At 36.9% G+C, this 13,050-nt stretch overlaps 1 protein-coding gene across 1 annotated transcript; it reads right to left on the bottom strand.

Moving 5' to 3' along the window:
* Window positions 1–7,801: 7,801 nt before the first annotated feature.
* LOC110930596 (eukaryotic translation initiation factor 3 subunit B) lies at window positions 7,802–12,654 on the bottom strand. The gene is made up of 11 exons (XM_022173927.2): window positions 12,497–12,654; window positions 12,003–12,240; window positions 11,744–11,890; window positions 11,053–11,187; window positions 10,829–10,957; window positions 10,647–10,730; window positions 10,439–10,563; window positions 10,148–10,346; window positions 9,359–9,879; window positions 9,143–9,251; window positions 7,802–8,307 (listed from the first exon to the last, which is right to left on the bottom strand). Exons 1-11 carry the CDS (start codon window positions 12,589–12,591, stop codon window positions 7,996–7,998), a joined length of 2,094 nt encoding a protein of 697 aa, XP_022029619.1. The 5' UTR covers window positions 12,592–12,654; the 3' UTR covers window positions 7,802–7,995.
* Between the last annotated feature and the right edge of the window lie 396 nt (window positions 12,655–13,050).

The raw sequence follows: 13,050 nt of genomic DNA, 5'->3' as shown, positions 1-13,050 counted from the left end.
TCCAGAAGACTCTTCTTTATCAACATGCTCGATGACCTTAGCATACAAAGCAGTTCCACTTCCCTGATCACCTTCACCAAACTGCACTGACCAGTCACATCCTTCATCAGCTTGAACAGCCAAAGCCCGATTGTGATTTGTAGTTCCAGGCTGTCCCTGATTGTTATTCACTGCCACCATCCTCCGTTCACGGTTTTCTTGTTGGGCATTCACATTCGTCTGGTTTCTGAAAGGGTTGTGATTGCCGTGTTTTGTTGGTAGAGTGCACTCACGTTTGAAGTGCCCTTTATTACCACAGTTGAAGCATGTAACGGAATTGATATCAAACCCATACTTCGTATCTTTCTTTCCTTCTAACGAAGTTCTACCAGTACGAGCCATGAAGTCTTTGGCCCTTCTAACCGCACTTGCAAAAGCCCACTTAATATCCATCAACTCCATTTCTTCCTTGTCGATCTGTTGATAGTCTTCATTGGTCATATTGATGTTTCCAAGCTGACCTGCTACCAAACCACAGTAAGCACTGACCATGGTGTTGATAATTTCCATATGTTCCTTAGCAACTTCAATGCTAAGGTGTGAAAGATTTGAATTGTCGACTCGGATTGTGTTAGGATTTTGGGGTTGAGGTTTAGGATTGCTTGCATAATGAGCTTGCTGTTGTTGTTGTTGTTGAGGTTGTGGTTGTGGCTGTGTTGGGACAGGAATGTAAGACCTCGGATCAAATTGAGGTTGTGGTGGAGCAGCTGTTGACTGAGGAAAAGGAAAGGAACTTGTGTTGGAGACAAATGCAGTCTGCAGTTTAGGTTGCTGGGCTGCAGCTGCTCTTGCTAGAGCATCGAAACCCGGAAGATACATTTCTGTATTTTGAGGGGCGGGAGCTCTCCTGGCTTTCCTGATTTCTTCATCATTTTTGTGTTCCAGTTTCTGAATGAACTCATAGATGTTGACTTGATCTAGAGTTCCAGTATGCTTCAACAACTCAATGAAAGAGCTCCACTTTGGAGGTAAGGCGTCAGCAAACCTACTCACCATGTCTTGTTGAGTAGAGACAACTCCATAAGCACACATTTCACTAATCAAATGATAGAAACGTGTGGTCATATCATTCAGAGTCTCGTTTTCCAAAAACTGAAAAGATTCAAACTCTTTCTTCAACAAATCATGCCGAGACTTTCGAGCAGCTGCATTGCCTTCTCCTCTAGCTACTAAACAATCCCACAATGCTTTCGTAGACTTGCAGTATGAGAACTGATGATAGATGTCTTTGTTGAGTGCTTGAGTAAGTGTGGCAAAGGCCTTTTTCTCCAATTCATAAGCCTTCTTGTCTTTTTCAAGCATATTGGCATAACCCTCAGAAGTGGACGCAGCAGTCTCCAGATTTTCATTGAATGCATTGATGAAACACGTCCAAAGATCGGTGCTTTGCCCTTGGACATACGTGTGAAATCGGTTTTTCCATGATGGAAACTCATTCATATGATTTAGCTTTGGTGGACGATTGTTACTGCCCATTTCGCTTTCACTGATCAAAAGGTTTTGAATGCTTTGACTTTGATTGGATACCAAAGCCCATTGACTTGGACTGATTGATGGAGAAGGTAACATACTCTTTGCCCAATCTGCAGCAGTGACTAACTCTTGATTGGATCGTGAGTCCAAACTCCAATCCCAGGGACTTGTACAGCTCATTTTGATCAAATATTAATTGAAGATCTACACAAGCACAAACTGTTAAGTGTACACAGACACAAATCGAAAGATACAAGACTTGTTCGAAAGATCAAGATTTGTTCGAAGGATCAACAGTGATCGAAAGATTACTGTTGAGTTTCGAGCAAAGTCTTCGAAAGATTCACAATGAAAGATCCTTATCTTTCGAGCAATTATCACGAAAGATTCACACTTCGAAAGATATTTATCTCTCGAATACTGATCTCGAAAGATTCACAATGAAAGATCCTTATCTTTCGAGATGAATCCTTATCTTTCGGACAACTAACTTTCGAGAAGATTCCCTGGTTCGAAGGATAGATCTTTGACTTCGAAGGATGGGTCGAAAGATGATTATCTTTCGAGCCTTCCTTGATCGAAAGATGGTCTTTCGATGTCGAAAGATATCTTTCGAGACCTTCTGACACACTGAAAAAGGTGACAGGTTGGTACGAAAGGTGATAGGTTGGTGTACCAACTTTCGGCAGAAAGGATGTTCTGCCAACAACTTTTCACCAACCTTTTGACTTTCAAACAAGATTTCCCAAAAAGGCAAATCTTATCCAACAAGTCCAGTCACCGGAGCACACCGGAAATATGGCCGGAAAAATCAAAGTCACTTAAAAACAAGTTTTCAAGTTACCCAACCCAACCTTGAACACTCCCGAAAGTTTAGAACTCGTTTTTCAGTTTTAAGATGCAAGAAAAACCACCAAAACGGGTGCTAAACCTAGTGTCCAAACACACCAAGAACTCGAACAACCCGGTTTTAAACAAGGTAAAGAGCCAAAGCTTTGATACCACTTGTAGGTCCCTTTCCGTAGGATGACGAACCTAAACCTTGTTATACAAACCTACTAGCGAGTGCGGAATCCAAGCTAGTAAGCAAACCGGGATGAAGAAAGTAGAGAAACAAACACACAAGAGTTCACCGATTAACACCACTGTATTAATACGTATGAAGGTTCCGGTTACAAGCACAATGTTTACAAATCTAACTTGCAAACTCTCACTATGTGTGTGTGTATTTCGGACAGAATGCTCTCAGCTCTCAAGTCTCTTGTCTGTGTGCATCTCCTCTGTCTTGAACACACTGCATGGGTATTTATACCCAGCAACTGATGTCTGGTCCGAAGGATCCGATAGATGGTCCGAAGGATCAGCAGGGACCTCGAAAGATCACCTTTCGAGGTCTATCATTCGAAGCCTATCTTTCGATGCCATCGAAGGATCTACAATATCCTTCGATGAGCTATCCTTCGACACAGAACATCTTTCAACATTTACAAACTGTTGTCCAAGTCAAACCGGAGGATGGTTGACTTGGTCAACTTACAACACTTAATCAGGACATCGTTTACATCGTGACCGAATACAGACAAAGTACAGACACAAGTGCACCAACAATAATCCACTCAGGAGGTCATCTAGGCAAAGAAGGCCTACTAATTGGGATGATTATGTTACCTACCTGACTGAAATGGATCCCGGAAAGCTCAATGATCCTATCTCTTACAATGAAGCCAGAAATGATACATCAAAAGCTCATTCAAGTTAAGCCATTTTGGTTTTGTAAAACATTATCTGATTCTGATTAATTAACTAAGTAATTACAAAGACTAATTATTTAGTAGCAAACCACCTGTTAGCGCGGATCGAACTAAACAGCCTAAAATAATGAGGTTTCGAGTGGGATCTCAACTCAGTTATGAGATCTCGAGTGAGATCTCGAGTCAAGTCTCGACTCATCATTATGAGGTCTCGACTCATTAAGGTCTCGAGTCGCAACCTCAGTGTCTCGAGTCGTAATCATGGTCTCGACTGCTGTGAATTATGAGATCTCGACTCCTTATGAGGTCTCGAGTCGCAACCATGGTCTCGAGTTGTGAAGATTGAAGCCCTTAGTCGAAACCTTAGTGGTCTCGAGTCAAAATCGTTATCTCGAGTTGTAAACATTTGAGAACACTTATGATTTCGAGTCGAGTCTTGTGGTCTCGAGTCGAGATCTTGGTCTCGGTTCGTTAGAAGGGATCTCGAAACTTCCTGTTAACAGCTGTGAATGTGAAAACATAACTGAAAATTCGAATTCTAAGGGATTATGAGATATGGTTTCCTGTTTTAAGATGATCTAATTTTATCAAAAATATTTCGAAAATTATAACTGTATATCCTTTAATAGTTTTCGAATAAACTTAACAGATTAAATTGGATCAAACAAGAAAAAACACTCATCAATCCTAATTACGTTCCAAAACATAAAGGGATTTTTCGAATTTTCCTAAGAACATGATGAACCCTAAAAAATAAAACATAAATTCTGGAACCCGAAATCTAAATTTTAAGGCTTTTCTAAAACAAATTTCGGTTATAAGATTACTAATATTGGTTTCGAGTGAAACATATAATTAACCCTTTTCCGAAAACAGGGATTTCGAGTGGTCATATTCGACTCGAAACTGGCTGTGAATTTATTAAGTTATAAAAATTCCGTTTTCCAGATTTCAATCCCAGAATTGATGGATACGAAAACAGAACTGACTAATCAACATATGCTCTGATACCACATGTTGGTTCAGTTCTGTTTATTCATAATGGAAAACATGAAAACATACCTGTTACACCAGACAGTGCAGTGGAGAATCCAGTCAGAGAAGATGACATTGAGTTCGACATAGTTGTCAGTGTGATCTGGTTCCTCCTTAGGGTGCTAACTGATGATGGTGACTGATTAAACCGAAAAGGGTATCGGCTATAGGAGAGGAGGTCGATGATAATGATGTTATGACTAATAGGTTATGTCTAAGTGTGTAACCCTTTAACCTCTACATAATTCTCCTTATATAAGCACCCAGGAGGAAACCTACTTAGTTAATAAGGGTAATATGGTCCATCAACAATTACCAACTAATTATTTAATAGGTTATTATATATTTTGATCTATATAATGTAAATGATTATAATGGCTACTAGATTAAATATTAAACATAATATATTTAATCTTACACTATTGTGACAACATATCAGTTGTTTACCTGTTTACCTGACAGAAATCTGGTACATCATCAATGTACAAAGCACGTGGAATTAGGTATCCATTTCGTAAGAGAAAAGGTCCTCCTCGGTATTGTTCATGTCTTGCATATACCTGCTGATTACCAATACTCAGACATCTTTATTAAAGGTCTCCCGCTTCAGCTCTTTCATCAATACAAATCCAGGTTGAGCACCCGGCCATCTATCACTCCAACTGCGGGGGCCTATCAACTGAGAATATTATTTGTATAATATTGTTTTTATTGTTAGTATTTAGTGATATTATTTCTGTAGATAGATGCTAGTTTATAGGAGTGATTGTTGTACTAGCTTTCTTATATATTTCCTTGTATTCTTGACATTCTGGATCAATCAAAATCATTCCCTGTTTATAACATGTTTGTTGAAAGTGGTATATTCAATTGTCAAAGTTTGTATTAGAACAAGTTCTCCGACATATAATAAGCAATATATGGTAACAACTTTTAACATATATATACATTGCAAGTGGGAAAACATGATAAAGAATATTAGTCACCATCAAATAATAAGAAACGTACCTGGTACATGACGGGATTTACAGCGAAAACAAACAGCACAAGCTCTCCATCGGGCTTAGAGAGGGCATAATAGCCCTGGGAGCACTTCGGTGTTAGTCTATCGAGTCTGTAAGATCCGATTGGATCATCTTTTCGTATCAATTTTAGTTTCAGTTTATGTTACTTCTTTCAATTTCAATTTCCATTGTTATTAATCAGAATCAGATCCTATCAACACCCACCCGTCCCACACATTATACAAGAATAGGGGCGGCTATGGGGTGAGCGGGAGGACCACCAGCCATACAAAACTATTCTTATGGTTTAGATTTGTTATTAGCCCATTGGCATTAGGTTTAGACCTTTAGTGAGCCCAATACCCAACTCCGTTAAAGCCTAAGGGCACGTTTTTTTCGAACTCGAACAGGGTACATGAATTCTGAGGGCTGGCCTTGTACAAGAATCAGAGTACACGTTCCAAATTTAGGGGGTGTTTGGTGTTGCGTTTTCAAAATAGATTATTTGTTTTCAAAATAGATTTTGCGTTTTTAAAACTGCGTTTTGAAAAAGCATGTAGGTACATGCTTCTCCAAAACTGTGTTTTGGAGACAGATAATCACTTTTTCATCCAAAATTTTTTTAGATTATTTATGTTTTACAAACGCAATAATCAAATAATCACTTTAAAACGTAATCCCAAACACCCTCTTAAACACCTAAACCTGAATTCAGAAACTAACTGGTCAGAATATTTCGGTACCCAAATTCATTCAATAATGACAAACAACCACAAATTTTAACTTGTGAAATGCAACTATACCGGTTCTTGAAATCATAGGCTAAACATATCTCCTTTCAATACAAACTCATGTTATATAAGTAGCCAAATTAACACAATCACTTGTTAAAACTTTGTATCAAGACAGGTATTCAAGCATGTGATATAATGCAATCATTTGTTAGATCTCAACAAACATGACAAAAGAAACGAACATGGTACATAAACTCTCCATCGAGGTAAACCAACCATAGAATGTCTGACTGCCTACAAGATAAATCAACGGAAACATTCACATCAAAGTAACTAAACACGCACACAAAATCACAAGGCAAAGATGAACAGAAAAACAATTTCAAACGGATTCTTACAGACTAAAAAAGCACCCCATATTAAGAAATTGTAATAACTTGCAAAAGTGTGATCAAGTTAATAGAAAAAAACATATAAAAGTAATCCATATTATCATATATAAAAAAGATGAAATTATTGACAGGGAAGAGGCACCAACAATATCCATAAACTCTATTAAAGACAAAAAAAAAAAAAAAAAAAAAAAAAAGCAAAATATACAATCAAGTTTATCCTATTATCTGTACATAAGTTAATCACAGAATCAATAAAAAGAAGTTACAGTGAGAGAACGTGGAGAGTTGAAATCCATGCTTCCACATAACATAATCTCCAATTCAGCTTCATCTACATAAACAAAAAATGATTACAAAGTAGCATGATTTCAAACCCTAAATTAGAAACAAGGAATCATTACAAACAGCTGATCGTGTAAAAGAAGAAACATAAAATTGATCACACAAAACTTAAATGTTGAATCAGGAAGAACCAGAACAAACTTCATACGATGAGAAATCGTTGCTTGTATGAAACCAGCAAACCAAAGTTGTTTTGAAATACGAGTATGAGAAGAAGCAAAACAGACGAGTATATTTTCATTTTCATGGAAATTTAACTTTAACCCTCAAATATATTTATTAATTAATTCGTTACTTAACAAACACTTGGATATAAAATATGGTGTAAAATAAAAATTCATATTAAAATTTTTATATTTTGTATTAGTTTTAAGAAATTACGCATATGGTCCCGACTGTTTGCTTAATCATCATGGTTACGTTAATTATTCCAGAATGATCATTTTATCCTACAGAAAAAAAAAAACTACACTTACCCAACCACCACTTTCCCTTTCCTAACATGTGGGTTCACCCATAGCGGTTGTCGCATAACGCTGAGAACAAAGTTGAATATGGTCTTTGTTTAGCCTCATGGGGTACACATTGGTGGAGATGAGAGGTGTGAGAGATTTAGTTGGTCAAATGTCGCGGCAGACAAAACTTGATCCATCGAAATCCATGGCGTGAGACGGTGCTTAAAGTTAATTACAAAAATGCATACGCACACGTTGCTTACAATTATTAGACAAGCTTATGACCGTGGCCTTTGGAACATGCTTTAACTTGTTGGGTTGCCGGAACTTTGAAACAAATCAAATCATGTGTTTAAAAGAATGCACAGTTTTACTTTATTTTTTGTAGGGTTGTTTTATTCTTTGCAGAATCTTTGTGTCCATGATATTCTAATGTATTCATACTTTAGTCCATCCTCTTCTTGTCTATATCACCTTATGCATCATCATCTTCTTGTGCAACATTTTAGTATTTGTTAAATTGTAACCATGATCATCGATTATTCAAACCACAATTCAATAAGTTTAACAATGAGGATAATGCATCGAATTTATATAGCAAGAATCACCGTATTGTCACTCTAAAAAATGGTGCATCAGTTTAACAAACCTGTGCATCATAACAAAAACTTACTGTATTTTCATACTCTAGTGCATCATCTTCTTGTCTACGATATGTTCATTGCTTTTGACTAGCCAGCTCTACGACACAAAGTAACAGATCGAATCTAAAAGATGCAGACATCAGGAAGGATTTCTTCAGTAACATCCACCAATTCTTCCACTTGTTCGGCTTCTTCAACATCACTTGCTTCTCTATCTCTCAGCATTTGTTCTTCGTGATCTCTCTTCCACTCGTTTACCCACCTTTCCCATCCTTCCTTCAACTGCTTCCTTTTTTCGCACTCCTGCTCGCTTAATAATACTGATATGTCTTGATCCTCAATCTCATACTTTTTACTGTATTTTTTTAGATTCTTCAATATTTCTTCCTCCTTCTCGGGACTTAACAAGGATGGCGGTCGAGGCCTCCATGAAAACTGCACATAATTCTCATTGTTATATTTATCAAACATGATTCAGGGATCAGCGTTTTCTGTGAGACATACTGAATCGACTATAGTAAAAGGGATTGTAAAAGATTTTGTTTGGTAGTGTGTCATCTCAACACATGTCATGCAAAAAGAATTAGCTTAAAGAGTAATGGGTCAGATTAAAGTTTATTATAAGTGCATACAACCTCCTCGTAAATCATTTTATACAAAGATATAGATTGTGATTGTAACAAAACTGCTTTCATAACCATAAGACATAGTTGTTTTTATTTTATTTTTTTAATGGGTAAAAAGTGTTATTGTGCCAATCCAACACAAACTGTTTTGATCTGTACTAGGGGGGTGTTTGGTGTTGCGTTTTCAAAAAAGATTATACGTTTTCAAAATAGATTTTGCGTTTTCAAAACTCCGTTTTGAAAAAGCATGCTTCTCCAAAACTGCGTTTTGGAGGCAGATAATCACTTTTTCATCCAAACACTTTTTTAGATTATTTATGTTTTACAAAAGCAATAATCAAATAATCACTTCAAAACGTAATTCCAAACACCCTCTAATAATGCAACTGTTTCAACCCAAACCTGTTTTGACCCGTTATCTGACCCACCCAACTAGACACCTCTATGTAATGAAGGAGCCTCCAAATTATTTATAAGGTATCTACATCTTTACATTTTCAAGTAAGTTGTTTAATCAAGTGATTGGCTTTTCGATAACAAGGAGTTGATCATCTACACCAAATCAATTACTATGTTCTAATAGTTTGGGAGGCATTTAGAAGTGCAGAAAAATTATGCCATTAACATAAAAGGTGCATAATTACCTGAAAGAAATGGTCCTTGGGTACGCGGTAGAGTAGCTTGCCATTGCATGACCAAATGTTAAATCCATTTTCCATCTCATGCCCGGAAGTAACTGAAGTTGCAACATACCTACAGACTCCGCAAATGAATATTAGTTGACCTTAGCATACATAAAGCTAGAGGTGGCGATTTTGACCCAATCAATAAATTAAAATTTTCTTTATAGTTTGGTATACCTTCCGGTGGGATCCCATTCAACATCTGTTGCCATAAAATGTTCCGTAATGGCAATAGTTTGAAGCTCATCAACGTTGTAAAACTCGAATTGTCCATTGAATCCCTTCAATCCAGCCAAAATAATAAAATGGCCACTAGGTGACCAAAAGAGAGCATTTGCCTGCTTTTGCTTTAGGGTTGTGAGCTTTAACACCTTTCCACCTTTAACCGAATAGAAACTAACATCGGGCCTCGGATTATCGCCATGAATTACCGCAAATCTGTCACCTTTTGGCTCCCATGCAAATGAAATAACCTTATCGTTCTTGTTGTCAAGCTCAAAAGCCTCGATAGGAATGTCACGCTCCTTGATTCTGAAAAGCTCGAAGCCTGTATATGTGTTCGTTTTCGTTTTTGTGTATCGCTCAACTTTGACTGCTAGATACTCCCCATTACTTTGCCAATACATTTTGCAGTCACTAACACTGAAAAGGATCTTCTTCCTTAGCTCTACTTTGCTTGGGATTTGAAACAGACTCACCTAAAAGAATCATAACATTTCGATGCGAAGAATTACAACGTATTAGCTGGTAAAGACAGGTTTGGGTTGAAACCGATGGGTTGACTCTTAATTGGTAAGCATCTTTTTGTTTACAAACACTAAACTTACTCAACGCAAGGTAATATGTCTATCACAAGGACTGTATTGTATATAGTCAGGTTTTAAATCGAACCCATTTTGACCCGTTTCATCCAGCCAGCCCATTCTGCCACCATTAGTCAGTATTGAAATGGAATAGAACACTTACTCGTGCGGGTTGATTTCCACCACCAAGTTCAGGAACAAAGAGCGCAAAAATAGAATCAGTTGGTGACCAGCAAAAGTCCATGACATTGTCAACTTCAATGGATTTTTCGTCGATAAGCTTGAATTTCTCGGTTTCATACATAGAGATGGCGTTTTTCCCAAGTCGAGCAAAATATTTGTCTTCTTTTCCTCCACCCCATCTGCAAACGCACAAACATATCCACACCAACAACACATAAATATAAAGAAAAAAAGTAACTCATATGAATATATAATCGAACTAATTCATTACCTGAAAATAGGCCAAGAAACCCCAGTGAAACCGCAAGTGTCTCCAAATGCAAACTCATCTGCGCTTTCCTTGAATTCTTTCATTACTTTTCCAGTTCTCACATCAAATATGTTAAGCACTACTCTCTGATCATGAGCGAATCATACAGTCGTTGACGAATAAATATCGTAACAATCATTAAAATTTGGATAAAAAATGGCATTCTCACATGAGTGTCGCGAGGATTGCTTGGTTCTTGACTACTGCAAGTCACCAAATATTTCTCACCAGGAGAGAAGTCAATAAGTTTGACCTACAGTTAAGAGCACAGTTTCAGGATCATATGCAAATAATCAGAAGAATAATTAAATTAATAATTACTGAAAGTAAAGAATACATGATCATAAGAACCTGTGGATGAACGTATCTCATTAGTTGATTAAAACCAGAAGCACCACCCCACACAGCAGCACCCTGTCTATGGACAGTTGCTAAGTAGCTCCCTAACGGTGACCACTGCACAAAACTTTCGGTCCCAAACTGCAATCAGAAGAGAACAAATTCCACTTTTGAGTATTGATCTTTTTTTCCGCCTTAAACAAGAAAAATAAAATAAAAACAAATATATAATTTACAGGGCGTTTGTGAACAGGATCAGCCTTCAGTTGTCTTGCATCATTCCACATGACCTCCGTGTCTGATCCAGAACGAATAACAAACTGATCTCTACCTTTCTCATCAGCAAGCCAATGATGCAGATTCTCCTGAGTCTATATAACAAGTTTCAACAAGATTATTAATTTTATATGGTTGTAAAACAAGGTTTCCAAGGCCGAGTACTCCCCGAGTAGTCGCTACAAGGTAGGCTGCCGAGGCGACTTTCTTCGACTCCGCCTAATTACTCGGATTCGGTCAAACGCGGTCAACCTCGGCCAGAATTGGATCTAGTAGGTCAACTCAGGCCTAGTTTGACTTAAATAATAGTAAAACATTATTTATATGCCTATCATATTAAAGAATGAATATCATTTTCACGTATTTTGTTATAAATATTAGTAAATTTATGTTATTTGACATATATTTAATCTCCAAAAAGTAATTTCTTTATAATTTAACATGTCCGCGTACTCACCGAGTACTCTCCGCCTAGACCGAGTACTCTAAACTCCCCGGTCGACCGACTAAGGAGCGCCTAGCGACTTTTGCAACCATAATATAGTGTATTATATTATCAATAAATCCAAGAACCTTAACGTCTTGCGTAGTGACATGGATGTTCTAATCTATAACCAAGGTAATAGTTATAAGATTAAAAAAAATACATACCAATGGTGTGTAAGGTTTAGTTTCTGGAGGATCCCACTTATCTGGGACATTCATGAGCTTGTCTATTTCATCAAACATCTTGACAGCTAAAATATGTTCTTTGCCTAGGTTGCGTCCGTTAGTATTTTCCTTAGCAAGCTCAGCTTCCTATAATAACAATTATCATCAAAAAACAATACAGAAGCCTTTACTTATACAATACAAAAGCCTGATATACTATAATTTCAGAAAAAAGAGGATTATGAAAAGAAAAATGGACCTGAGGAGTGTTGTACTCGATAAAGCAATAACCTCGAGTTTTCCCGGTGTCTTCCTCTACAGGCATCCAAAGGCCATTCTCCTTGATTACACCGAATCGACAGAATTTTCTTCGAACCACAGCTTCAAGTTTATCAAACTTTTTCCATGGCACAACTGGTAAGTTATCAACAACAATAATGCTCTCAAATCCAGCATCAGATTCCAACCGTTCATCGTCGTGTAGATCCTCATCGTCGCTAAAACATGCAAATATAACACATACTCAATTGTTCAACCACAAGCACATAATAAACAACTTACAAGTGCATAGACAAACAAATCCAAGAGGCTGGTCATTTGTTCAAATATATTATGAATCTCAATCACACATACATAATAAATAGTCGAATTCGATGAAACATAGATACTAATAGCGAGATAGAATAAAAACGTTTAAATTGGTGAGAGATATACAGGTACAGATTAACATGAATGTGTTTATGAATTGGCTACCTTTTGATACCGAAATCTTCACCAGGAGGAAGGATAAGAGAGTGTAAAGATTCAGTTCTTTTATCATCGAACGTCATTGACATAATATCCGCCATGCTTACTCAAGTGATCGATCTGCAAAACCCTAATTCTTAAACCGTTTCAAACGTCAAGATTCAGTTGAGTTTCTGTTACAAAGACACCGGGATTTAAAGTGTATATATATCCTAATACATGAAACTTGGGGAACAAGCAACAAAAAAAAACAAGTGCTTTTTATTTAAATTAAACTAGGTTAGAACCCCGTGTAATACACGGATTGAATAAAAGTAATTTTATATATCAAATAATAAAAAATATATTTTTGAAACCTCGTTTATTCCACAGGTTGAATAAATGTAATTTTACATACCAAATAATAAAAAAATATATCTTTAAAAATCTCATTTATTACATGGGTTGAATAAATGTAATTTTATATATTAAATAATAAAAAGTTATGTGACACCCCAAGAAAAACCAGGAAACCACGCAACTTAACTAGCTTCCTTAGTAACTACGTGCTAAATTTCGGG

This window comes from Helianthus annuus, chromosome 16 (assembly GCF_002127325.2).
Source record: "Helianthus annuus cultivar XRQ/B chromosome 16, HanXRQr2.0-SUNRISE, whole genome shotgun sequence".
Lineage (NCBI taxonomy): Eukaryota > Viridiplantae > Streptophyta > Magnoliopsida > Asterales > Asteraceae > Helianthus > Helianthus annuus.
Note: the sequence above shows the minus strand (reverse complement) of the source record. Positions and strands in the feature narration are given on the sequence as shown.

Bases quoted from the DNA above. Each gene is read 5' to 3' on its own strand.
- LOC110930596 (XM_022173927.2), bottom strand. From the start codon at position 12,591: ATGGCGGATATTATGTCAATGACGTTCGATGATAAAAGAACTGAATCT. The intron at 10,564-10,646 runs GTGAGAATGCCA...GCTCATGATCAG, and splicing joins GCAATCCTCGCGACACTCAT to AGAGTAGTGCTTAACATATT. The intron at 10,347-10,438 runs GTAATGAATTAG...GTGCGTTTGCAG, and splicing joins GTTTCTTGGCCTATTTTCAG to ATGGGGTGGAGGAAAAGAAG.